Genomic DNA, 27,791 nt, shown 5'->3' with positions numbered 1-27,791 from the left:
GTCTGCAGTCCTCCCACCAAAATCTAAGTCTGACAGTCGACACGCCTCATCCATACTCAGGCTAAAGAGAATTACTAGAATCAAACCTACTTAGACCTCAGCAGGGTAAACCCAAATTAACTACCCAGACCACCTTTCCAGGAGAGTCAAGGATTATCAGGCAAATAAGGAAAACTAACAACATGAAAGACTAACTTAAATTTCTAAGCAATTCAGAAGGATAAAGGATAATTGAGAAAGAGAGAGAGAGACATTCAGAAAGATTTGAGAAAAAATTCTATAGACAAAGTAAGACCAAGATATTGAAGAGAAGAAACCTCTAGGCACGTAAAGCAAAAAGAATACATGATATAAAAAAGACATAACTGATGAACCTAGTGGTAGGGCAGGAATAAAGATGCAGACGTTGAGAATGGACTTGAGAACACAGGGGGAAGGGGAGGCTGGGACGTAGTGAGAGAGTAGCATTGACATATCTACACTACCAAATGTAAAATAGATAGCTAGTAGGAAGCTACTGCATAGCACAGGGAGATCAGCTCAGGGCTTTGTGTCCACCTAGAGGGGTGGGATAGGAGGGTGGGAGGGAGGCGCAAGAGGGAGGAGATATGGGGATATATGTATGCATATAGCTGATTCACTTTGCTGTACAGCAGAAACTAACACAACATTGCAAAGCAGTTATACTCCAATAAAGATGTATTAAAAAAAAAGACATAAAAGATTAAAAGATCAATCCAGGAGATCCAATATCCAAGTAGTGAGAGTCCCACCAAAAGAGAATAAAGAAAATATAAGGAGAAAAGTATTATAATAGTTTCCTATTGCTGTTTCACAAATTACCACAAAATTCAGTGGCTTAAAACAACATTTATGGGCTTCCCTGGTGGCGCAGTGGTTGAGAGTCTGCCTGCCAATGCAGGGAACACGGGTTCGAGCCCTGGTCTGGGAAGATCCCACATGCCACGGAGCAGCTGGGCCCGTGAGCCGCAATTGCTGAGCCTGCGCGTCTGGAGCCTGTGCTCCGCAACAAGAGAGGCCGCGATAGTGAGAGGCCCGCGCACCGCAATGAAGAGTGGCCCCCGCTTGCCACAACTAGAGAAAGCCCTCGCACAGAAATGAAGACCTAACACAGCCATAAATAAATAAATTAATTAATTAAAAAAAAAAATTTATTATCTCACACAGTTTCTGAGGGTCAGGAGTCTGGGAGCAGCTTAGCTGATGGTTCTGGCTCAGCATCTCTCATGAGATCGCTATCAAAGTAACAGCTGGGCAGTATTCATCTGAAAACTTGAATGGGGCTGGCACTTTCACATCCAAGTTCAGTCACATGACTGTTGGCCAGAGGCCTCAGTCCCTAACCACACAGGCCTTTCCATAGGGCTGCTCACAACATGGCAGTTGGCTTTCCCCAGAATGAGTAATCCAAGAGCAAGAAAAGCCATCAAGAGAGAAGCCATAGTATCTTTCATAACCTAATCTCAGAAATGACATACCATCACTTCTGCCATATCCCAGTGATCATGTATACCAATTCTGGCACAATGTCAGAGAAGACTACACAGGGCATAAATACTAGGAGGTATGGATCGAGGGTCATCTTGGAAGATGGCTATATTAGTTATCAAGAAAATCATAGGAAAAATTTTTCTCAGAGCTTCTGATACATGAATCTTCAGACCGAAAAGGTCCGTTAAGTACTAAGGAGAATGAAAAAAGATCCACCTAGATACATATCATAAAACTTCAGATCTCTAAAGATCAAACAATTATAAAAGTGTCACAGGAAAGGGAAAAAAATGCTCACCCACAAATGAATAAGAATCAAACTACCACCATACTTCTTATCAAATTAATGGCAAAAGACAAGGGAGTATTGCTTTAACAGTTGTAACAGAAAATGTGTATCAACGGGGAATTTTATGTTCATCCAAATTAACAATCAAGCATGAGAGCAAACCAGAGTTCCATCTGGAAATATAAAGAATCAGAAAGTTTAGCTTCCAGCACAAGCATTATTGGGAATACACTTGAGGCTGCACTCCAATAAACAAGACTCCCCAAAAGACATAAGATGCAGGAAACCCCAGATCAACATGATAAGAGGAAAATCCTAAGGTAATGGCTGCAGAGCATGCCTACAGAGCAAATGGACCAGACTGGGATAGAATTCCATGCAAAGGACAGTATGATTGAGTGGGCAGAATAATAGGGATATCATAAAGGCATATTAGTTTGAAAAAAAGGCAGTTGGAAACTTCAGGAGAAACAAAAGACAATATAACAAAGTAATGGCCCAAACAGAAATGAATAAAGGATGGTATGGTTTTAGCAATTGCAAGACTGTGAGAAAAGAGGCTATATACTAAACACAATCTCCTTAAAGTACGCTAGGAGTCAGGCCACTGGACTCAAAAAAAGTGAATGAATACTAGGTTATCTTTTAGCCCTGTATTCAACAACATTCAAAAAGTTATCTTAACTGTTTTTCAACGTTTAGAATAAACCTTTGGATGGAAGACTTGACTGCAACTGCAAAACAAAATGTTGGCAACCTTAATTTAAAAGAAAAGAAGTAACTAATAAAATGTAGAAGGTAGAGATAAGGAAAAGAAAAATGAAAAATAGGGGTGCTTATTAGTTCATTTTATATGAAGAGATATGAAGAAACTGGCTACAGATAGAACACTTAATAGAACACTTAATTGTAACACTTACTACAATTATCTTTAATCTGTGAAAACCAAAAATTATATATAATTATTAATTTTTGGAAAGAAGGAAAAGAAAACACAATGGAAAAAGTGAAAGCAGTGTCAATGAACTAAATCTTCATATTTCTTATAAGAAAGTCAACTGATAGCAAGTTAATCCAATAAACAGAATTTAGTATACTTTACATGAAAGTTATGTCCTGAACATAAACTCTACTGTTGATGGTTTAGAACACATTATGCTAAATCTGGACTGACCCTCCTCTTCACACCTCTTCTGAACATTAGTTATATATTGAACATTAGTTAATATATATATATAACTTTAGTTACATGTGCTTATGTGCATGAGACTGTATTTGCATGTCTGAATGCACATATGTGTATATATTTTAACTAAAGGCACAACTTCAGTGTATTTTCTTTCAGCATTTTTGTCTAAAAGTTAAAAGAAAGAGAGAAATCAATGAAATGCAAGTAATAGTCAGGGAAGGGAGTATCCTGGTTAACTGAAGACTGAGATTAATTGAGATTTAATCTATTTCTCCTATGTTTGTAAAAGATTACTCATAGCAATCTACCATCACACAGGAAAATGGCATCCTCTCTCATTGTACAAATGCTAATGCTAATCCTAATGGAAGTGAGAAGTGCACCTGATTTTAAGAAATAGTGAAGGGGTGGGCAGCAGGAAGAGACACTGAAAGTATCTGAAAAGTATTTTAAGGATCTCAGAATAATTTCACAGGAAAAAATCAGAATAACTAAATTCATATTGATGAACCTCACAAATCTAAAGGACAGTTTAACAGAAGAAAGCAGCAGGAGAATACTGTATTACTACCATCAGGAAGAACTTTCTAACAACTGTAGCTACTCAACAACAGAATGGACTGTCTATAATAAAGGTCTGATCTTCCATCACTCTATTGTTTAAATAAAGACCAGAAATCATCTGTCTGTAATGTTAAAAACTGGTGGATGATTGGACTAGATAATCCCTAAGGTAATAACTGTAAGTATGTGAGTTCTAAACTGATAAATTTTGACTTACCAACATCCATTGCAGTTTCCATGAAGCTTTTCTGTCGTGAAGCAAATTCTGCAAGCAATTTCTGCTGCCTCTCTCTGGCCTTTTGTCGCCTAGATTAAACAGAAATAAAGTGATAAGTACCAGACGTGCTTAAGACATACCTACTATCTTTCAGGAGTATATAATGTATGAAAGGCCCCCGGCACACAGTTAAGAACAACCAATTTTCTGTACTATGTATTAAATTTCAGGTAAAATTTTACTGTCCTTAAAAGGATTCTGCTGCTTTAAAATAGTTTGAAAATCACTGGGCTTAAATAGGTAAAAATAAAAGCCACAATTTACTTTAAAATGTGAAATAATAATTAAAGTAGATAGAAAATTTGGATGTCCAACAACACAATTTCCTAAATATATGTCAGTTCATAGCAAGAGCAAGAAGAGTTTTAGCTAGGAATCCACAATTTAACCCCAGGTACAAATAATAGCAAACTCATTGCTAGAAGAAACTATTATGTTAAGCTATGAACAGAATCTAAAAGTTAAGAATAGTCAGATTTAGGGGACTTCCCTGGTGGTCCAGTGGTTAAGAATCCCCCTTCCAGTGCAGGGGACACGGGTTCGATCCCTGGTTGGGGAACTAAGATCCCACATGCTGCCAGGCAACTGAGCCCGCGCGTTCTGGAACCCACACGCCACAACTAGAGAGAAGCCCGCACACCGCAACAAAAGATCCCATGTGCCGAAACTAAGACCCGATGCAGCAAAAATTAATTTATTAATTTTTTAAAAAAAGAATAGTCAGATTTACTGTTACCTTAAGAACAGGTCTCTTCCTAAAAGAGAAATAGCAAAAAGCCAGGAAGTTTTCCAGTTTCTACTAGGAAATATTCCAAGTTTGGTTTATTTTGTTTGAAGTAAAAGAATATGAAAGAGTCTCAAATATAAGATAAAGATAAAACTATATTCCAAATCTAAGCATAAATATTCCTTTGGATTAATTCACTTTATTCTATTTATTAATTATCCCTTATCTACTTCCAAAGAGCATTTTAATTTGAGGCTAGTTGAAAAAGACAAAAAATGACTATAACATAAGTATAAGAAAATAAAAGTAAACTAATAAAGACAGGAGATAGGCTTCCCTACATTTAAAGATGCTAGAAATACTAATAAGCATAAAATTCTACCCCAGCAAGGTAAGGTTAATATAGTAATTCAAAACAAGAGAGGAGGGAGAGGAAGAAGAAAAACGTTGTAAGTTATATATTAACTCATTGGGAGAGACAAACTTTTTACTTGAACTAAACTCAAAAAGGGATTTATCATATCCCATGATACAAAGGACATTAAAAACATAATGGATGGAGTATACTATAGCAGTTTCTTTTAGTGACCATTTATTATATCTATATACTGCAAAAGAATTTTATTAAACTGAGATTCTATGAAGTAATTTCTATGGGAAACATGAAAGAATTCTGCTATTAGTCTGAAATGATTAAAGGATACAGAATATAGAATTTAGAAGAATGGAATGCTGATGGTAATTTTTAGATTATTCACACATCCACTCCGATCCATTTAGTGGAGATAATCACAAACGTCTATAAAATCAAGTACTGTGGTCCAGCTTACCATGAAAAGTTACATAATTTTGCCAATAAAGTTCAAGAGATTTTTAACACTCCTTTTCTAACATTTACTTTAAATGTAATTTAGGCCCCACTTAAGAAAACTCACTTTATTACCTAATTTATAAATACAACTCTTATTTTTTATATTATATTTTATATTTTAAGCCAATATATTATTATCCAGGTTGATCACTCACCTTACTCATCAAACTGGACTCCCAATGACATTAGCCATTTCAAAAAATTAAAAACCACTCCTGCGCTCTCTTTCCTTCCTGAACATGGAAGGTGGCACAGTGGCCTAGGACAGGGTGTCAAGACCCAACAGCCTGGCACAGGAGGGCATTCGTGTGGGGGAAAGTTACAAGAAATTGGTTATACACAAGGGAATTAATCAAAAATTAATACATATTAAGGATTATAGGGGCCAGGTTTCTCACTATGGGAGGAGAGCATTACAATTATGAAAAGAAGGAAAAGAAGAATAAATCCTATGGTGTTGGATTAGAATTGGGATTATCAGGTTGAACACACAGTCATAGTTTTTAATAACTCTCTCTCCCCTCCCTTTATCCCCCCCCATACACACACATTTTGCCCACTAGCAGGGTCTGTGAATGAGCTCATTAGAATGAGCACGTGGACTGTGGTTTCTAAATAAGATTCTTTACTAAAAGGAACCAGGACTCTTTGGAGAAATGGCTAATACCAAACACAAGATGAACCTGGGCTATCTTCTTGGCCCAGAAAATAACTGAAAATGCTCAAAGAATGGTGGGGAGAAATCCAAAGAACACAGAAACCAGCTTGAAGGGACTCCCACTGGTCTAATCTAGAACAATTTGAGCATCAAAATGATTAATGAGGAAGAAATTATAACCCATAAAATAAAATAGGAATCCATAACTCCAAACTGATATAAGTAAATAAATGAATAAACTGAAAGTTGATGGAGATCAGGATATTGCAGCATCTCAAAGTATCTCCCCACAAATTACATATTAATTACAAAGGGGGGAAAAAAGAGAGGAAAGTTACTAAGGGTAACTTGACAGTGAAGAAGTCTAACAGACACCCTCATAATCAAGTGATCAAAGTTAATCACCAGTAATGAAACAAATTAAAATCATGTGACACCTGATGGGATGCAGTCAAAAGAAAACAGCAACACTTCCTTTTTTTTTTGGGCCAGGCCGCGCAACTTGCAGGATCTTAGTTCCCCAACCAGGGATTGAACCCAGGCCATGGCAGTGAAAGCCCAGAATACTAACCACTAGGCCACCAGGCAACTCCCCAGCAACACTTCCTTGATATTCCTCTCAAAGGTGCATCACCTGAATCCAAACATAATGGGAAAGGAGACAAGCCCAAATTGAGGGACATTCTACAGTGTCTATTGCTCTATAATCTTCAAAAGTGCCAAGGTCAAGAAAATAAAGGAAAAACTGAGGAAACTATTCCATGCTGAAGGAGACCAAAGAAACATGACAACAAAATGCAATGAGTGATTCTGGACTGGATCTTTTTGCTCTGAGACACGTTACTGGGACAACTGTCAAAACTTGGGATCTAAGGATTTTTATCGTACTAAATAAAATGTTGATTCCCTTATTTTGAAAGGTGTATTCTGATTAGGTAAGAAAACGACCTTATTCCTAAAAAACACGCACTAAAGTATTCCAGGGTAAAGCAACTTACTCTGAAATGATCCAGGAAGTTCACTGTATTATCCTTGAAACATTTCTGTAAGTTTGAGATTTCTTCAAAATAAAAAGGTTTTAAAAATTAAACCCATCCTCAAAGGACAAAAATTCGTCATCAAGGAAGAAATGGAAACAAACAAAAATGTGCCGTAGATGCTCAAAGACATATGAGACCTCCAAAAATGTTTAAATAATAATAGCACTGATAGAATATGTTTGGTCTCCTATACTACTCCTTCATAAACTTATAATAAACTTATAAGTTTCAGTATGTTTCTTTAATTAAAACAATGAGCTACGCACTCTACAGCTCACCTTTAAATACATACATGTACATTTACATTTAGAATACATATGGCTGTCACCATGTGTATTCTAAATGTAAATGATAACTCAACCAACTCAAGCATGCTAAACGCACAAGCACTGACTATCTTTGATTCCATTTATCTTACCAACTAATCAGCTGATAAACATCCAGGTGATTAGCCTCAGATGGCCAAAAGTGGGGATGGGGGGTGGTAATATAAAATCTTCAACTGTACCATACATTAGTTTAAAGCATTAAAAATAAAAACTACCTTTCTTCTTTGTCCAGTGTTTTCTTCTCTGCAGCAGTGATCTTTTTGGGTGGTACAGGAGGGGTCACTTTTCTACATATCTCTTCAATGATGCGTTTGTTCATTCTGCTTTGCAATGCAGCTTTTAGTAAAATTCTTTCTACTGCAGTTATACCATCTCCATGACTATATTTAGGTATTTCCGGTTGGATTAAAATTTCTATGTCATCAAGCCAGGGAGGATAGTAGGAGTTTTGTTTTCCTGAGAGTTTGTGGTGAAGTTTAATTAACAAAGACAATATGCTTTCTTTAATTTCCAAAATGGCTGTAGTTAACTGTGGAGCTGAACCAGGTGCAGACCATTTATTTGAAGTTTTAGGACGAACCACCTGATTTGCTTCACTGCTACTGCGATTGATGATCTCCTGAAACTTCTTTCTACGCTCTGCTACTAAGCTGAAAACTTGAGCTGTACCAGAATTCTACCATTCAAAAGAGAAAGAAAGAAAAATCAAGAGAAGTTATTCAGTGTCAAGTTTAAAACCATATTAGTACTACATTTTCAAAAGGGAATGTTCAAAGTTTCATCCAAAGATTTATTTAATAGATTTGCTCTTTAAGTAAATCTGTCTCTTCACTTCTCTCAAATATACTTAGTCCCACTCAACCTGGAAACATCAAGGAGAAAGGCAATTATCCACAGTAACACCTCTTTTACAACCTCCTGGGCCTACCTACTAGGGAAAATAGACAAAGCTTGAGTAGTTTCTACAGCCATATTAAAGAGGAATCATAAACAAAGTCCTTCATCAGATTAAAGGAATAAAAGCTATTCTATCCAACATTCATCAAGAATACTATACTCTTTACCAACTTCTAGAAGACCACGATATCTTCCACTTAAGAAAATTATAAATTAATTTTTTTCCAAGTTAATGAATCTGAACTGCTAATTAATTTCATTTTTAAGGAACTTCAAAAGTTTGAAAATTAATTCTAACACAAATGCTTTAAGTTACTGAAATGAAATATAAAGATGAAAAATCAAACTAATCTCTTTCATATTTAAATATCACTATAATTTGTTATTTGAACAGATTTTTTAAAACCATTTTTCTCAATAATTTATCTTCAAACTAGCCTTTTTTGCTAAAGCAGTCAAACTGCATTAGGGCTCTTAGAAATCATCTTTTAATTAAGATAGAAGTTAGTTTAATGGATTTCATTAATTTTTTTTAAGCAAGCATAGAAAGGATGCTTCAATCAGTTGAGCTTTTTATGAGCTAAATTATAACATACATTATTTTTTTTTAACAGCCAAGCTGTTTTTCAACGTACTCTCTACCAGCATTAGAGGCAAAGGCTGCCGCTTATAGATTCCAATATTTTAATCAAAATTCTTTATGGTGTTCACAGCAAAAACATATTGTCAAAGACAAAGAAAGTTCCTACAAATGGACTCTTCAACAAGAAATGTCTGATTCAATGTTCTTCACTTGCAAAAATCTATATTGTAGGAATTAGAGGTATTTAAGTTTAGTTACTTGCCCTGTCATATCAAGATTTTTCATTTCTGCTTTCTATAAATTAATTAAGCTACATGCAATGAGAGAGCTGATTTTCAAAATGAGTCCAAATACACAATATATGGAGTTTAAGATTTTTGTGGGCTTATTTTATCAAAGCTAACTGCCATAGGAGCAAAAAAAAAAAGTTGTGAATGGGCATGCCACCAGCAACTAAAGATTAAATTTATTTTGATTTAGGAAACATTCATTTTTAAGATGTTAGTAACAATGCTAAACGTAAACAGACTGAAATGTGCCGCTTATAATTGGCCCAAAATACTAACACTACTAAGAAAAATCCACTATTAAATATGCAGTATTATTTTTTAAGTTCAATAATATGAATTTTCTTTAAAATTAAGCCTAAATTACTGCATTTAAAACACACACACACACGTTAAACATTTTTTTAATCTAACCATATTAATTAAACACACACATATACACACAAATACTTCAGCATTTGTCCCCATTTCCAGTTAAAGCCATATTGCTAGTTAATGCAAATATTATATACATCTACCTCTCTTTGAAGAACTTTAGGCCGACGTGAACTCTGGCAGATTAAAGGAAAAAGATGGGTGAGGCAAAAGTTGCTTAGATATATCAGAGGAAATAAAAGACAATTTACAGTTATCTACAACCACATTTATTTTTCTTTTGGATATGATAGGATGATCTAAATGACACAACCCAACATAACAAAGTCTTTCCTTTTTTTTCTCTCTTTTACACTTACTTGTAAAGAACCCAAGCTATCAGAGCTGGTACTTGCAGGTGAGTCTCTCTTCACTTCCGGAGCAGTCTCTGGAACTCTCACTCTAACATAATTTATAAAGTGTCGCATGTTCAATACTAAGTTACTACCAGGAAACCAACTGTCATGACAACGTTCTGGTCCACCTACTGATGCCTAAAACATAAACATAATGAATATCAAACCTTGCCAATCTGGTCTAAGGTACAATGGAAATGTAACAAGCCCAAATAATAGTCTATTGCCTGTCATATTCCTGAATCCCTTATAGTCTCATTCACAAATCACAAAGTGCTAATAAAACCAAATACAAACACAAAATTTTAGAACAAATTTCTCAGTACTAATATAGGTAAGTCCAATGGAAGTCAGCTAAGCTTCTCCAGAAAAAAAAAACATTTTTCAATTTGGAAATACTTAGTACAGAATATTATTCATCAACCATTAGGAATAACTCATAATACAGTCAAATAATGCTAATTTGGACTAACTGTAGAAGAAAGTCTGAAAAATCAACCAAAAGTCTGACTTAAGTCTTAGAGGAATCGTAATGACCTTTTAATATCTATGAAAGAATATATGTTGACTCAACTTAGAATATAAAGTACAGTCTAGTCTTTTTACTTGTCTGATTTTTTCTTGTTTGTTTTTTTGCTGTTATTATGTTGTGTTGTATTCTGTCTTTTTGGAGGGAGGGGATGAGGAAAATATCAATTAATTATAAAATCAATTAGTGACAATTACTTTTATGGAAGTGATACTTATAAAATCCTGAAACAGATTAACAAACAACTTGCATTCTTAAGTAAACATTCTCCCTTATAACAATACTTACTCCATTAACTTAAAACTTTTACAGAAACAATTTGCTATTCAAAATTAATCCCTAATCAAATTAGTAGAATTTCTAGACTGAATTCCTAACATAACAATTATTTACCAGTAATCAATGCTATTAGCATAACACCAAAAGTGCACTAACCACGTTTCTTAGATCTACATATTATGAATTACGAATTTCAAATTCAATAATTCTACAAATGGAGTTTAATGTATTAGTGAAACCTCTAAAAGAACATATGTATGTGAAGATTAAAAAGGGCCTTTTCCAGTAGTTCTTAGGAAGATTTTCATCTGAGTATGATGAATCCATAAATACCTTTCAAGATGACATACAACCTTTTATTAAGGCATGTCATAACTTTAACATTTAAAAATACAAGAAACTACTTACCTCTTCATCTGATTCCTCTTCAGCTGAATTTTCAAGTCCTAATTCAATCAGATATAAAACCATGCAGAGTACATGTTCTGACAGATTTTGATGATCCATCAAAATCTTTAAAAAGGGAAAAAATGCCCTGTAATTACTTTTTTCCATAAAACATATTTCACTTAAACATCAAAAAATATTTTAATGTTATAGATGAAAGTAACATAAAATATATATACACATATATATGTGTATGTATGCATATGTATATATATACATATATATACAAAATTCATAATCAGATACGTAAGTAAAGCTATACCTTGGTGAAAAGACAAAACTAAAACCAGTAAAACAGGTTCCCTCTCAAGATCACACAGTATTTTAGGCAATATCCAGAAATATTAGTTCACTGATTTCCTAAAGGTTAAGACATTAAATAATCCACTAAAACCATTATTATAAAAATACTAGTATCTAATAAAGTAATTTAACAAGACTATTTTACATCCTAAGTTGCTGACACTCTTCTCCTGATGACAAAGATATCAGATAAATAAGTTTGTTAAATAGGATAATTCATGCAAATGTGTTTGGCATAGTACTTGGCATATAATTGGGAGCAAAATAATTGTTTATGGAACATTAATATTTTTAAAATCTGTCTCTAAAATTAAAGTTCTGAACCTCAGTGTTTTGTGCTGTTGTGTAAATGTGTACGCAATGTGTGGTTTATATGAGTGAGAAAGGAAAAAGGAATGCAAGTGGTTAGGAGAGAGGCTTCTCTAAGGAAATACTGATACATCTGACCTTATACATGGAATACACAATGCAAGCCTTACACATTTTATGCAGGACTTTGGGGCTAACCTACACCAATCACTCATTCAATATGATGCAACAAACTATTAACCAGAAGACACATAAAATACCATAAGAAAAAAACAGCCTGGTAGCTATCATGTTGTCTTCATTATTTAAAAAAAAAAAAAGCCATCTGGTCAAACTATGGAAGGGGTAAGAGGAAGAGCTTCTGCAGGGAGTGGCATTGTCAGCTGCAGATGAGACTAAAGAGAACAAAAAAGAGGCCGGTCTAGGCTGAGCCTAGCAGAAACTGCCCAAACGGCAGAAGGAGCTTGGAAAGGACTTAGTCACTTAGGAGCTAATCTATTGTGACTAAAAAATAAAGACTTTCAGTTCACTGACTTTTTAATGCTTATTCTGACTACTGAGAAGGCTTTTCCATTCATATTTTGTGTGGCACAGTGGTGAGGAGAATAGACTTTCAAAACCTTTTAAAACCCTGATTTTTTATACAAATTCTGTATGTACTTAGCTATTTGACCTTGAGCAACATCTGGCCTTAAGTTTTCTCATCTTTAAAACTGGAATAGTAGTCCAGAATTATTGCAAGGATTACATGATTACTATCTGTAATTTGCTTCATACAGTATCTAGCGATTGGTGTTCAATAAATAGTAGGTAGGTGGTATGGATAGTGGGAGGAGCAAGAACAGCAGTAAGAGGGGACTGAAGGCTGGGAGGCAACAAAGGTCATTTTTTCTAATCCAGTACTTTACAGGGAGGAAACCAAGGCTCAGCCACACACTCAGCTAGCACAAGCAATACTAGAACACAGTTTCAAACTCCCAAGGATTGCCTATCATTACTACTCTGCCTCCTCTTAATAAATAAAGCATTACTGGCTAAAATCAAATAAATTTTGGCTTGAAATTCTATGGCATTACATCTTACAGCTTCAAATGAGTAACTTAAAGGCTAAGAAAAGAAAAAACTTTATTAGGTACTACAAAAAAAATAAATGGTTTCTGGGGATTTTTATCAATATGTTCTATATTAAAGTTTTTTAATATTAAACATGGCAGGAGATGAAATGGTTTACTGACACTGATTTTTAGAAAGTTGACCTGCCAATGCAATGTCAATTAAAGGTTCTTCTATTATCATAAAAGTCATGAAAGCTATTACAAAGTTGAGATTTTTAAAAATTTGTTCATAATAATCTTGCAACAATTAAATACTGCCTTTCTATTTTTCATGAAATATTCTTTTTACAGTAAGCAAATAAAAAGGTTGAAAAAATTTAACTTGAAAGAGGACACAAATCATTTGCAGTAGGCTTCTTTAATTTTTAAATCAAGAATTACTGACATTTATTATCCCTAAGATGTTACAGAAAAACACAAACTTTTTGCCCAACCCAATATATGTACTTAGCTTCACTATCTGAACTAGTTATTTAATCTCTAAAACTTAAAAATCATATCTGAAAAATGAGAATAACAACAGAACTTTCACTCATAAGGAAGTTTCCTAGAATTAAACAAAGTAATGTATATAAGTGTATATAAAGTACTTGAAACAAAATCTGGCACTAAGTAGACATTCAAAAAATATCTATTTGTAAAAAATCAAAACCACAAATATCTTCTTAGTAAGAAAAAATATTCTACCTTTCTTAATGAAAAAAAGAACATTTTAAATCATTTTACTGAATAATTCTCTTAGAAATTAATGAAAATAAACCATTCAAGATGTTTTTTTGAGGCGCATGTCTAAAATTTTAACAGGAGTAATTTTTACAAGTAAAACGAAAAACTGGTCATGGGGTAGAGTTAAAAAGAATAGGGGGTACAGAAATCTAAAAGCTATATTTGTTTACACAGCAAACAAGAAAAAAACTAAAGTGTCTACTTAACTAAATTTAATGTATATTTTCTTAAGTAATTTAAGTAATGTATATGTAGTAATTGTAAATTTGCCTAACAAATAGGCTTACTTTTTTATTTAATTTAATTTTTAATTTTTCAAATTCTAATTAGAAAGAAGAAACAATAGTTTTTTTTGTATCTAACTGTATAATGTTTATTGTGTCTAGTTACTTTATAAATGTCTATAGTTATTTTATCTATATAACATGAGTATAGTTTGTCTTTCATCTCTTATCCAGGTTAGAACATAAATATGCCTGTTATATATATATACACATATTCCATGACATTATGTATACAATTTTTGAGTACACAACTAATGTTAGCCAAATAAGTAAGTCAGTTCTGTGTGAGAAGACCCAAGGATAAAACAAATTCTAGGTAACCAAAAAGTAAAAGCATCACCTTTTGAGTTTCTAAGGTATTTAACAAAAGAAAATCCTTAATGTTGTCACATAGGAGCCCATTCAAATCCCTCCATGTCACATTCCTGATCAGAGGAAGAAAGCCAAGAGAACAAGCCTAAACACAGGGTCACTGGCTCCTATGGCTGCCATGTTAGTTTTGTCATTTTAGTGGATTCTGGTGGTTGTTTGGTCCCTACTGTTCATTTCATTCTTCCTGTACTCACATAATATTTCACTTCTTGTGGCACAGAAACCATAAAAAAAATTCCTATCTGAAACTGATAAGATGAATAGTTTCCCCCCAAAAATGGTATAGCTTTATTATTTTCAACTTAGATTTGAAATTACATAAAGAATACAATTCATATATATGTGATTATGAAATATCCTCACACATCTTAAACATATAAATACACTTTGCTTTATAAACAGTATTTTTATGTAAATATTATCCTTTAGCACTTTTATTTAAAAATTATGGCAATAAATTCTAATCTGAGTCTTTCTATTCAAATTACTACTGTACCTTGTAAAGCAGAGTGAATAGCACAATGTGTAAAGTTTTACAGTGCAAAAGTCTCATGAGACCTTTATAGCTGGGATGGAGTGGCGTCCTTTTCTTATAGGGAGGCCAGGGATTTCCAGGGAATTTTCCACTCTGTTTTAAACTGTAAAAATAAAACAAAGCTAAAATTAGATGATAGACTCAAGATTAAAATGTAATTTAAATGGTGATTCCATAGCTTCATCACACACTATATATATGTTACCTCAGCACTTTTTGGAATAGCCTTAGGTACAGATCATAACTTCCTCTACCTTTTTCTGGATGTATCATATTAGTGATTCATTACCATTGAACTCACAGCCAACAGCACTATAACAGCCTGAACAAAGCTTATCTGACTACAAATTTTCTCTGTAAGGCACATGAAAGCCTTCTTGCCCTCCGGAACACTAAACAGCACTTTGGCACTACACTTGGGGACCATTTTAAACAGTGAAATCACCAAAGGTCAAAAATGCAAAAACATAGCACTAAATTGACCATGAAAAGGACACATGTTTACAGTATGAGCTGGAACAAGAGGGTAGAGTTTTGCTTTGTTCCACTTTAACCTAGGCGCCCTCTGCATATCCACCGAGATCTGTGACTAACCAAGAAATTGCTCCGAGTACTGATTTCGGGCATAAACATAAATTTTACCAAGTAGCCAAATTTGCAAAATAGAATTTGCAAATAATGAGGATCAATTGTATATGACAGAATTAGCATTACAAATCAATGAGAAAAGGATGGATTGTTCAATAAATAGTCCTGGAGCTGGTTTTCTGTAGGGGAAAAAAAATACATAAATCACTACTTCACTCTCTATATAAAATTCAACTGCAGGTGGATTAAAAATCCAAATATAAAAGTAAAACTTTAGAACTGATAAACTTTAGACAATCTAACAGAAAAATCATCGAAGAATAATCCATACACCAATCTCATACCAAGAATCATGAAGGGAAATTAATAAGTTTTTTTTAAAGGCTCAACCTCACCCAGTAATCCAGAGAATGCAAGTGAGTTATACATTCAGCACTTGAAGTTAAAATGACAGAATGAACATAAATATTTAATTTTACTTTCACTCAAAACTCCAATAAAAATATAGTAATGGTATTTCTTAAAGGATGAAAAGCACCAGGGTGAAGAAAATCCGAAAAAAAAAAATGCAAAATTTTGTCAATCGGAAAGCAAATGGATACATGTTGACTCTAGTAAACCTAAGAAAGCCGAATCACAGGAAGGCAATGGGGACAGCTGAGAATCAACCCCAATTACACTGCAGAATCCTCAAAAGGCTCAGAAACTGGAAACACCTGGTTCTTCAATAACTGGAGTTGGGGAGATAGGAGGCTAAAATGAGGATTGGATGAAAACTGCTTCTCCCCGACCCCAACAGAATTCTGGCTAGAGAATTCATCTCTGGAGAAGGTAAAACGCAAGCACAGTTAAGGGTAGGAGGATGGGCGATTAAAATCATCGTATGCCTAGAAAGTCCAGGTGTCCTTTGAGAGCCACTGAGATTTCACCCTCTTTATGCAAATTCCTTCTTAGAAATCTTTGTCTCTGAAGTTTTCTTAAGCTGTGGTATTGACCTAAAACAATACGAGGAGGTATGGCCAGGACCAAACTGCTTGAGTCCCATTATTCTTGCATTTGGAACACTCTCTACGGCAGACTGTATTGTTGTTCCCAACTGTTGGATCACTTCCTTAAAAGAGGAGGACATCCCTGCTCATTGCCATATGACATAAGGTGCCTCACTGCTGGTATATTACATATTTCCACCCCATTACCAGGCTTGATGTGAGCCAGTAGAAAGTGAGAAAAATGACAGAGAAAAAAAAGAAAGTCATCATATGCATTTTGACTCAGAGCACTTAGGCTCTGACTCCATTCAGTTCACAAAATAATGGCAGCCAGACCATTACCTTCTGGGCAATATTTGAAAATACTTCTCTGAGGAATCTGACAAAACCAAAAAGGAAGTTCTAAAGAGACTAACATAAGGGCTTCTCAACAAACCTGCCTACCCAAATCACACTACATTAAAGCTCAGAATCTACAAAGATCCAAGGCACTGAGAGCTCCTCATCACAAGCAGCCAGAATTATCAGACATCCAAAGAATGCAGCTAACATAAAAGCTAGAGACTGAACAGTAGAAAACTCAACTTGGAGGAAACAAATATCATGTAGGGAGGGGGAAAAAAATCTTAAAAATAATAAATTACAAGGAGAGGCAACATGGTTTCCTGTTACATGGGTCTGGAAGGGGAAAGTCAGTACAGCCCACATACCCCGTGTTAGCAGAATTTCCTGACATCTATATGAGGTGAGAACACCTAGAAACAGGAAAGAATGAATTCAGAGTTTGGTCTCCATATAGGAGATGATTTTTCCTGAATATCTTCTGAGACAAGGACAGGAAAAGTTGGCCTTTTCAGCATTTCCAGATCCTTCTGCCTGTGGGTATGTTAGGAGCAAAGGCATATTCTCAAGATGCTGATGTGATTCCTCAACGTAATATCGATGAGAAAATGACCCAGACAAGAGGAAGAAGAGGAGGAAACGGCAGCTTCTCAGGGACTGTTGACATTCCAGGATGTAGTCATAGAATTTTCTCAGGATGAGTGGGAATTTCTGGACAGCACCCAATGGGAATTGTACAGGGATGTGATGTTAGAGAACTATAAAAACCTGGTCTCCTTGGGTCTTGTCTCTAAGCCAGGTCACCTGGTCACCTTTATGGAGCAAAAGAAGGGTCCCTGGGATGTGAAGGGAACGGAGACAATAGCCATACACCCAGGAACTGGGGCCCCCCCACCCAGGTGGAGGATGGTGACTTCAGGCTGAGCATAAGATTCCTGGGGCACCACCCCGTTACCTCACCACCAACCAACCAGAAGAAAGTCACACACCCTACAGCCCTCACCTCAAATTTTGCCTATAAAAACTTCTCCCTGAAAACCATGGGGGAATTTGGGGTTTTTTACAGCACAAGCCACCTGTTCTCCTTGCTTAGCCCTGCAATAAACCTTTCTCTATTCAAAAAAAAAAAAAAAAAAATTACCATCTACATACCAGAGAAATGAATTGCATCTATGATTCAAGAAGAGGATGCCATTAAGTTTGCTTTAAAAAAAAAACTGGTTTCTATATAATACTATAGTGGCTACATATAAGCATAATTTTCAAAGCAATCCCAATAGCCTATGATTAAATGTTTCAATTATTCTATTTCATTCGGCATAGAAAAGCAATTTTTCGTTTTTATTTTATTTGTTTGTTTGCTTTAAGTACTAGGCCCCTAAATATGCAGCACCTAGATTAATAAAGTGTTCTGAAATAAAGGTTATAGATTTGTTCAAGGCAGCAGGTAATAACATCATTCTGACTGCTCTTTTCAAAATCATTAATGAAATAATGCAAATGAAAAGCTACATGACAGCCAAAAAAAATGTTAAGTGACTCAAACCAACACTTAATTATTGAGACAAAAATGACATATATAAACTCATACATCATACTTTAAAACATGGGCCAGCAGCCATTAACCTTCAAGATGGGAGATGGGAAGCAACAGAAATATCAGAAATTACAGTTCAAAAAAATTTGCTTTCCAGCTGAATTTAAAGTAACCACTATATAAAAATCACATTTGTCTTTTGGAAATGGTCTAGACAATAGTTCCAACACTGCCGTTAACAAACGTATTCCACTGAACTTCTCTGGACCACAATGTCCTCATATGTAAAATATAACACTGAATTGAATGGATGGTTTTCCAACTGTTGGTTTGTTTTTGCTCTTGTTGTTTTTTGTTTTTGTTTTTCTCATTTTAAAAGCTGAATTGCCCATTAAGGGGTATTTGGAAGGGAGTGAGGAAAACGGGATGAGCCACCTCCACTCTCTTAGGCCTTCTGTTGCTGTTGCCCAACCCCCTCTTCCAGTGATGGCTCCCAAGACATTTCTACAGAAGCTGGAGAGAAGATCTTGAAGGGCTTTTCCAGCAATAAGATCCTAAAATTCTAAAGGTCTAAACATCACACAAAGAAAATGGCTTATTTTCACTTAAACTCTCAGCACAAAAAAATTTTAAGAAACTTACTTTTCATTCATTTAGCAATTACTGATTATCTACAAAGTGCCCTGCATCAAGGTAGATTCTAAAGACACAATAGCGGGACTTCCCTGGTGGCAAAGTGGTTAAGAATCCGCCTGCCAAAGCAGGGGACATGGGTTTGAGCCCTAGTCCGGGAAGATCCCACATGCTATGGAGAAACTAAGCCCATGTGCCACAACTACTGAGCCTATGCTCTAGAGCCCATGAGCCACAACTACTGAGGCCGTGTGACACAACTACTGAAGCCCGCGCACCTAGAGTGCGTGCTCCGCAAAAAGAGAAGCCACCGCAATGAGAAGCCTGTGCACTGCAACGAAGAGTAGCCCCCGCTCGCCACAAGAAGAAAAAACCCACACTCAGCAACAAAGACCCAGTACAGCCTAAATAAATAAATAAATAAATAGAGAGGGGCCTTCAAAATGGCGGAGGAGTAAGACATGGAGATCACCTTCCTCCCCACAAACACATCAGAAATACATCTACATGTGGAACAACTCCTACAGAACACCTACTGAATGCTGGCAGAAGACCTCAGACTTCCCCAAAGGCAAGAAACTCCCCACATACCTGGGTAGGGAAAAAGAGAAAAGAAAAAACAGAGACAAAAGAATAGGGACGGGACCTGCATCTAGGGGAGGGAGCTGTGAAGGAGGAAAAGTTTCCACACACTAGGAAGCCCCTTCACTGGTGGAGACGGGGATTGGCAGGGGGGAAGCTTCAGAGCCATGGAGGAGAGTGCAATAACAGAGGTACAGAGGGCAAAGCGGAGAGATTCCCGCACAGAGGATTGGTGCCAACCAGCACTCACCAGCCTGAGAGGCTGGTCTGCTCACCAGCCAGGATGGGTTGGGGGCTGGGAGTTGAGGCTCCTGCTTCGGAGGTCAGATCCCAGGGAGAGGACTGGGGTTGGCTGCGTGAACACAGCCTGAAAGGGGCTAGTGCACCACAGCTGGCCGGGAGGGAGTCTGGGAAAAAGTCTGGACCTGCCTAAGAGGCAAGAGACCATTGTTTCAGGGTGCATGAGGAGAGAGGATTCAGAGCACCGCCTAAATGAGCTCCAGAGACGGGCGCAAGCCGCGGCTATCGGCGGGGACACCAGAGACGGGCATGAAACGCTAAGGCTGCTGCTGTAGCCACCAAGAAGCCTGAGGGCAAGCACAGGTCACTAACCACAACTCCCCTCCTGGGAGCCTGTGCAGCCTGCCACTGCCAGGGTCCCGAGATCCAGGGACAACTTCTCCGGGAGAACACACCGTGCGCCTCAGGCTGTTGTAACATCACACCAGCCTCTGCCGCCGCAGGCTCACCCTGCATTCTGTACCCCTCCCTCCCCCTGGCCTGAGTGAGCCAGAGCCCCCTAATTAGCTGCTACTTCAACCCCATCCTGTCGGGGCGGGGAATAGACACCCTCAGGCAACCTACACGCAGAGACAAGGCCAAATCCAAAGCTGAACCCCAGGAGCAGTGCAAACAAAGAAGAGAAAGGGCAATTTCTCCCAGCAGCCTCGGGAGCAGCAGATTAAATCTCCACAATCAACTTCATGTACCCTGCATCTGTGGAATACCTGAATAGACAACGAATCATCCCAAAATTGAGGTGGTAGAATTTGGGAGCAACTGTAGATTTGGGGTTTGCTTTCTGCAGCTAATTTGTTTCTGATTTTATGTTTATCTTAATTTAGTATTTAGGGCTTATTATCACTGGTAGATTTGTTTATTGATTTGGTTGCTCTCTTTTTTTTATATATATATAGATATATATATATTGTTTCCTTTTTCTCTTTTTGTGAGTGTGTATGTGTATGCTTCTTTGTGTGATTTTGTATGTACAGCTTTGCTTTTACCATTTGTCCTAGGGTTCTGTCTGTCCGTTTTTTTTTGTTTCTGTTTTTTTTTTTTATTTATTTATTTATTTTTGGCTGTGTTGGGTCTTCAGTTCGTGCGAGGGCTTTCTCCGGTTACGGCAAGTGGGGGCCACTCTTCATCGCGGTACGGGGACCGCTCTTCATCGCGGTGCGCGGGCCTCTCACCACCGCGGCCCCTCCCGTTGCGGGGCACAGGCTCCAGACGCGCAGGCTCAGCAGCTGTGGCTCACGGGCCCAGCCGCTCCGCGGCATGTGGGATCCTCCCAGACCAGGGCTCGAACCCGCGTCCCCCGCATTAGCAGGCAGACTCCCAACCACTGCGCCACCAGGGAAGCCCTGTTTCTGTTTTTATTTTTATTTTTTAGTATAGTTTTTAGCACTTGTTATCATTGGTGGATTTGTTTTTTGGTTTGGTTGTTCTTTCTTTCTTTTTCTTTTAAATTACTCTTGTCTTTTTTTAATTTTTAATAATGTTTTTTTATTTTTTATTTTAATAACTTTATTCTTTTTTAATTTTCTTTCTCTCTTTTTTTTCTCCCTTTTCTTCTGAGCCATGTGGCTGACAGGGTCTTGGTGCTCTGGCCGGGTGTCAGGCCTGAGCCTCTGAGGTGAGATAGCCCAGTTCAGGACACTGGACCACCAGAGACCTCCCGGCTCCATGTAAATTCAAATGGAGAAAGCTCTCCCAGAGATCTCCATCTCAATGCTAAGACCCAGCTCCACTTAACGACCAGCAAGCTATAGTGCTGGACACCCTATGCCAAACAACTAGCAAGACAGAAACACAACCCCACCCATCAGCAGAGAGGTTGCCTAAAATCATAATAAGGCCACAGACCCCCCAAAACACACCACCAGATGCGGTCCTGCCCACCAGAAAGACAAGATCCAGCCTCATCCACCAGAACACAGGCACCAGTCCCCTCCACCAGGAAGCCTACACAACCCACTGAACCAACCTTAGCCACTGCGGACAGCCACTAAAAACAATGGGAACTACGAACCTGAGGCCTGCAAAAAGGAGACCCAAACACAGTAAGTTAAGCAAAATGAGAAGACAGAGAAACACACAGCAGATGAAGGAGCAAGGGAAAAACCTACCAGACCAAACGAATGAAGAGGATATAGGCAGTCTACCTGAAAAAGAATTCAGAGTAATGATAGTAAAGATGATCCAAAATCTTGGAAATAGAATGGAGAAAATACAAGAAACTTTTAACAAGGACCTAGAAGAACTAAAGAGCAAACAAACAATGATGAACAACACAATAAATGAAATTTAAAATTCTCTAGAAGGAATCAATAGCAGAATAACTGAGGCAGAGGAATGGATAAGTGACCTGGAAGATAAAATAGTGGAAACAACTACTGCAGAGCAGAATAAAGAAAAAAGAATGAAAAGTATTGAGGACAGTCTCAGAGACCTCTGGGACAACAATAAATGCACCAACATTCGAATTATAGGGGTCGCGGAAGTAGAAGAGAAAAAGAAAGGGACTGAGAAAATATTTGAAGAGTTTACAGTTGAAAACTTCCCTAATATGGAAAAGGAAATAGTCAATCAAGTACAGGAAGCACAGAGGGTCCCGTACAGGATAAATCCAAGGAGAAACACACCAAGACACATATTAATCAAACTATCAAAAACTAAATACTAAAAGCAGCAAGGGAAAAACAACAAATAACACACAAGGGAATCCCCATAAGGTTAACAGCTGATCTTTCCGCAGAAATTCTGCAAGCCAGAAGGGAGTGGAAGAACATATTTAAAGTGGTGAAAGGGAAAAACCTACAACCAAGATTACTCTACCCAGCAAGGATCTCATTCAGATTCGATGGAGAAATTAAAACCTTTGCAGACAAGCAAAAGCTAAGAGAATTCAGCACCACCAATCCAGTTTTACAACAAATGCTAAAGGAACTTCTCTAGGCAGGAAACACAAGAGAAGGGAAAGACCTACAATAACAAAACCAAAACAATTAAGAAAATGGTAACAGGAACATAAATATTGATAACTACCTTAAATGTAAATGGATTAAATGCTCCAAGCAAAAGACACAGACTGGCTGAAGGGATACAAAAACAAGACCCGTATACATGCTGTCTACAAGAGACCCACTTCAGACCTAGGGACACATACAGACTGAAAGTGAGGTCATGGAAGAAGATATTCCATGCAAATGGAAATCAAAAGAAAGCTGGAGTAGCAATTCTCATATCAGACAAAATAGACTTTAAAATAAAGACTATTACAAGAGACAAAGAAGGACTCTACATAACGATCAAGGGATCAATCCAAGAAGAAGATGTAACAATTGTAAATACTTATGCACCCAACATAGGAGCACCTCAATACATAAGGCAAATGCTAACAGCCATAAAAGGGGAAATCGACAGTAACACAAAAATAGGGGACTTTAACACCCCACTTTTACCAATGGACAGATCATCCAAAATGAAAATAAATAAGGAAACATAAGCTTTAAATGATATTTTAAACAAGGTGGACTTAATTGATATTTATAGGACACTCCATCCAAAAACAACACAATACACTTTCTTCTCAAGTGCTCATGGAACATTCTCCAGGATAGACCATATCTTGGGTCATAAATCAAGCCTTGGTAAATTTAAGAAAATTGAAATCGTATCAAGTATCTTATCCAAACACAACACTAAGAGACTAGATATCAATTACAGGAAAGAACATGTAAAAAATACAAACACATGGACACTAAACAATACACTACTATATAACCAAGAGATCACTGAAGAAATCAAAGAGGAAATCAAAAAATACCTAGAAACAAATGACATTGAAAACATGACGACCCAAAACCAATGGGATGGAGCAAAAGCAGTTCTAAGAGGGAAGTTTATAGCAATACAATCCTACCTCAAGAAACAAGAAACATCTCAAATAAACAACCTAACCTTACACCTAAAGCAATTAGAGAAAGAAGAACAAAAAAACCCCAAAGTTAGCAGAAGGAAAGAAATCATAAAGATCAGATCAGAAATCAATGAAAAAGAAATAAAGGAAACAATAGCAAAGACCAATAAAACTAAAAGCTGGTTCTTTGAGAAGAGAAACAAAATTGATAAACCATTAGCCAGACTCATCAAGAAAAAAAGGGAGAAGACTCAATTCAATAGAATTAGAAATGAAAAAGGAGAAGTAACAACTGACACTGCAGAAATACAAAGGGTCATGAGACATTACTACAAGCAACTATATGCCAATAAAATGGACAACCTGGAAGAAATGGACAAATTCTTAGAAAAGCACAACCTTCCAAGACTGAACCAGGAAGAAATAGAAAATATGAACAGACCAGTCACAAGCACTGAAATTGAAACTGTGATTACAAACCTTCCAACAAACAAAAGCCCAGGACCAGATGGCTTCACAGGCGAATTCTATCACACATTTAGAGAAGAACTAACACCTATCCTTCTCAAACTTCCAAAATACAGCAGAGGGAGGAACACTCCCAAACTCATTCTACAAGGCCACCATCACCCTGATACCAAAACCAGACAAAGATGTCACAAAAAAAGAAAACTACAGGCCAATATCACTGATGAACATAGATGCAAAAATCCTCAACAAAATACTAGCAAACAGAATCCAACAGCACATTAAAAGGATCATACACCATGATCAAGTGGGGTTTATCCCAGAAATGCAAGGATTCTTCAGTATATGTAAATCAATCAATGTGATACACCATATTAACAAACTGAAGGAGAAAAACCATATGATCATCTCAATAGATGCAGAAAAAGCATTTGACAAAATTCAACACCCATTTATGATAAAGACCCTCCAGAAAGCAGGCAGAGAGGTAACTTACCTCAACGTAATAAAGGCCATATATGACAAACCCACAGCCAACATCATCCTCAATGATGAAAAACTGAAACCATTTCCACTAAGACCAGGAACAAGACACGGTTGCCCACTCTCACCACTATTATTCAACATAGTTTTGGAAGTTTTAGCCACAGCAATCAGAGAAGAAAAAGAAATAAAAGCAATACAAATTGGAAAAGAAGAAGTAAAGCTGTCACTGTTTGCAGATGACATGATACTATACATAGAGAATCCTAAAGAGGCTACCAGAAAACTACTAGAGCTAATCAATGAATTTGGTAAAGTAGCAGGATACAAAATTAATGCACAGAAATCTCTTGCATTCCTATACACTAATGATGACAAATCTGAAAGAGAAATTAAGGAAACACTCCCATTTGCCACAGCAACAAAAAGAATAAAATACCTAGGAATAAACCTACCTAAGGAGAAAAAAGAACTGTATGCAGAAAACTATAACACACTGAGGAAAGAAATTAAAGATGATACAAACAGATGGAGAGATATACCATGTTCTTGGATTGGAAGAATCAACATTGTGAAAATGACTCTACTACCCAAAGCAATCTACAGATTCAGTGCAATCCCTATCAAACTGCCAATGGCATTTTTCACAGAACTAGAACAAAAAATTTCACAATTTGTATGGAAACACAAAAGACCCCGAATAGCCAAAGCAATCTTGAGAAAGAAAAACAGAGCTGGGGGAATCAGGCTGCCAGACTTCAGACTATAGTACAAAGCTGCAGTAATCAAGACAGTATGGTACTGGCACAAAAAAGAAATATAGATCAATGGAACAGGATAGAAAGACCAGAGATAAACCCACGCACATATGGTCACCTTATTTTTGATAAAGGAGGCAAGAATGTATGATGGAGAAAAGACAGCCTCTTCAATAAGTGGTGCTGGGAAAACTGGACAGCTACATGTAAAAGAATGAAATTAGAACACTCCCTAAAACCATACACAAAAATAAACTCAAAATGGATTAAAGACCTAAATGTAAGGCCAGAGACTATAAAACTCTTACAGGAAAACATAGACAGAACACTCTATGACATAAATCACAGCAAGATCCTTCTTGACCCTCCTCCTAGAGCAATGGAAATAAAAACAAAAATAAACAAATGGGACCTAATGAAACTTAAAAGCTTTTGTACAGCAAAAGGAAAACATAAACAAGATGAAAAGACAACCCTCAGAATGGGAGAAAATATTTGCAAACCAAGCAACTGACAAAGGATTAATCTCTAAAATTTACAAGCAGTTCATGCAGCTCAATACCGAAAAAACAAACAACCCAATCCAAAAATGGGCAGAAGACCTAAATAGACATTTCTCCAAAGAAGATATACAGATTGTCAACAAACACATGAAAGGATGCTCAACATCACTAATCATTAAAGAAATGCAAATCAAAACTACAATGAGGTATCACCTCACACCAGTCAGAATGGCCATCATCAATAAATCTACAAACAATAAATGCTGGAGAGGGTGTGGAGAAAAGGGAACCCTCTTGCACTGTTGGTGGGAATGTAAATTGATACAGCCACTATGGAAAACAGTATGGAGGGTCCTTAAAAAACTAAAACTAGAACTACCATACGATCCAGCAATCCCAGTACTGGGCATATACCCTGAGAAAACCATAATTCAAAGAGTCATGTACCACAATGTTCACTGCAGCTCTATTTACAATAGCCAGGACACGGAAGCAACCTAAGTGTCCAGTGACAGATGAATGGGTAAAGAAGATGTGGCACATATATACAATGGAATATTACTCAGCCATAAAAAGAAACGAAATTGAGTTATTTGTACTGAAGTGGATGGACCTAGACACTATCATACAGAGTGAAGTAAGTCAGAAAGAGAAAAACAAATACCGTTTGCTAACACATATATATGGAATCTAAAAAACAAAACAAAAAAACAAAATGGTTCTGAAGAACCTAGGGGGAGGACAGGAATAAAGACACAGACGTAGAGAATGGACTTGAGGACACAGGGAGGGGGAAGGGTAAGCTGGGACAAAGTGAGAAAGTGGCATCGACATATATACACTACCAAATGTAAAATAGATAGCTAGTGGGAAGCAGCCGTATAGCACAGGGAGATCAGCTCGGTGCTTTGTGTCCACCTAGAGGGGTGGGATAGGGAGAGTGGGAGGGAGACGCAAGAGGGAGGGGATATGGGGATATATGTATATGTATAGCTGATTCACTTTGTTATAAAGCAGAAACACACCATTGTAAAGCAATTATACTCCGATAAAGATGTTAAAAAATAAATAAATAAATAAAGATTTTTTTAAATGCTAAAAATAAAGACACAATAGCTTTAATTTACCTAATTATTTTTCTCTATAATTTTTCAAAATGCCTTTCTATTACCTTCTTGAAATAAAAAAGAATCACACTAAGTAAATCAGTTTTGCCACTTTTGTTCCTTAAAACTAAAAGAAAATGAAAATGACCAACAGCCAATAAGCCCTACACTTTAGGGTTATTTCCCAGTTGTGTTATAATAAGAACTGAAATGGTCAATTATACAGTCATATAAGTGATATCACATAAAGGAAAGACATGTTATATTTCATATACAAAATAAATTTCAAAAAAATTTAAGTTTTACATGGAAACAAACACATTCTTCACGGATATATTTATCTTAAATATACAAAATATTGTTGGATTAATATCATATTGCACATAAAATTTCAGAAATTAATTTATAAGAAAATGATTTTAATCTGAAGTTAAAGTGTATTTGTTATCTGCTACTATTCTTTTATTTAAATACACATTTCTTTAAACAAAGATTTTTAAACTGCCAAGAAACATTACAGCAATTCAGACATATTTCTAAGAAACTATAGAGACATTGTACAGGAACTCAAAAGCCAAATGAGGAGAATGAGATTATGAGAAAAAATAGACAGCAAAATAGGAAAGAGGAAAATTTAATAAAAATAGCTCTACAGATATGGTTTTCATTTTTCAGCATGAACTACTCAAATTTATTTACTCAACAAATG

At 36.5% G+C, this 27,791-nt stretch overlaps 2 protein-coding genes across 7 annotated transcripts in view; one reads left to right on the top strand and one right to left on the bottom strand.

The window, feature by feature from the left end:
* UBR3 (ubiquitin protein ligase E3 component n-recognin 3) overlaps positions 1 to 27,791 on the bottom strand; it is a 246,998-nt gene that overhangs the window by 101,603 nt on the left and 117,604 nt on the right. For 3 of the 6 annotated variants that reach the window (XM_057551190.1, XM_028166733.2, XM_007183256.2), the window contains exons 20-25: positions 14,854 to 14,995; positions 11,210 to 11,314; positions 9,958 to 10,131; positions 9,742 to 9,774; positions 7,672 to 8,132; positions 3,772 to 3,860 (exon numbers count right to left, since the gene is read on the bottom strand). In XM_057551190.1, the coding sequence (XP_057407173.1) occupies positions 3,772 to 3,860; positions 7,672 to 8,132; positions 9,742 to 9,774; positions 9,958 to 10,131; positions 11,210 to 11,314; positions 14,854 to 14,995 (1,004 nt within the window). The remainder of the gene's footprint in view (positions 1 to 3,771; positions 3,861 to 7,671; positions 8,133 to 9,741; positions 9,775 to 9,957; positions 10,132 to 11,209; positions 11,315 to 14,853; positions 14,996 to 27,791) is intronic. The other 3 variants (XM_007183257.2, XM_057551191.1, XM_057551193.1) reach the window with 1 other exon arrangement.
* On the top strand, positions 17,272 to 17,735 carry LOC130708673 (KRAB domain-containing protein 5-like). Its single transcript, XM_057550909.1, has 2 exons — positions 17,272 to 17,351; positions 17,429 to 17,735. The coding sequence occupies exons 1-2, from the start codon at positions 17,272 to 17,274 to the stop codon at positions 17,733 to 17,735; spliced, it is 387 nt and encodes a 128-aa protein (XP_057406892.1).

The sequence above is a fragment of the Balaenoptera acutorostrata genome, chromosome 8 (genome assembly GCF_949987535.1).
Source record: "Balaenoptera acutorostrata chromosome 8, mBalAcu1.1, whole genome shotgun sequence".
In the NCBI taxonomy this organism is placed as follows: domain Eukaryota; kingdom Metazoa; phylum Chordata; class Mammalia; order Artiodactyla; family Balaenopteridae; genus Balaenoptera; species Balaenoptera acutorostrata.
Note: the sequence above shows the minus strand (reverse complement) of the source record. Positions and strands in the feature narration are given on the sequence as shown.

Excerpts from the sequence above, each read along its gene's own strand:
- LOC130708673 (XM_057550909.1), top strand. The coding sequence starts at position 17,272 with ATGATTTTTCCTGAATATCTTCTGAGACAAGGACAGGAAAAGTTGGCC. Across the intron at positions 17,352-17,428 it reads CCAGATCCTTCTGCCTGTGG|ACAAGAGGAAGAAGAGGAGG; the intron begins GTATGTTAGGAG and ends AAAATGACCCAG.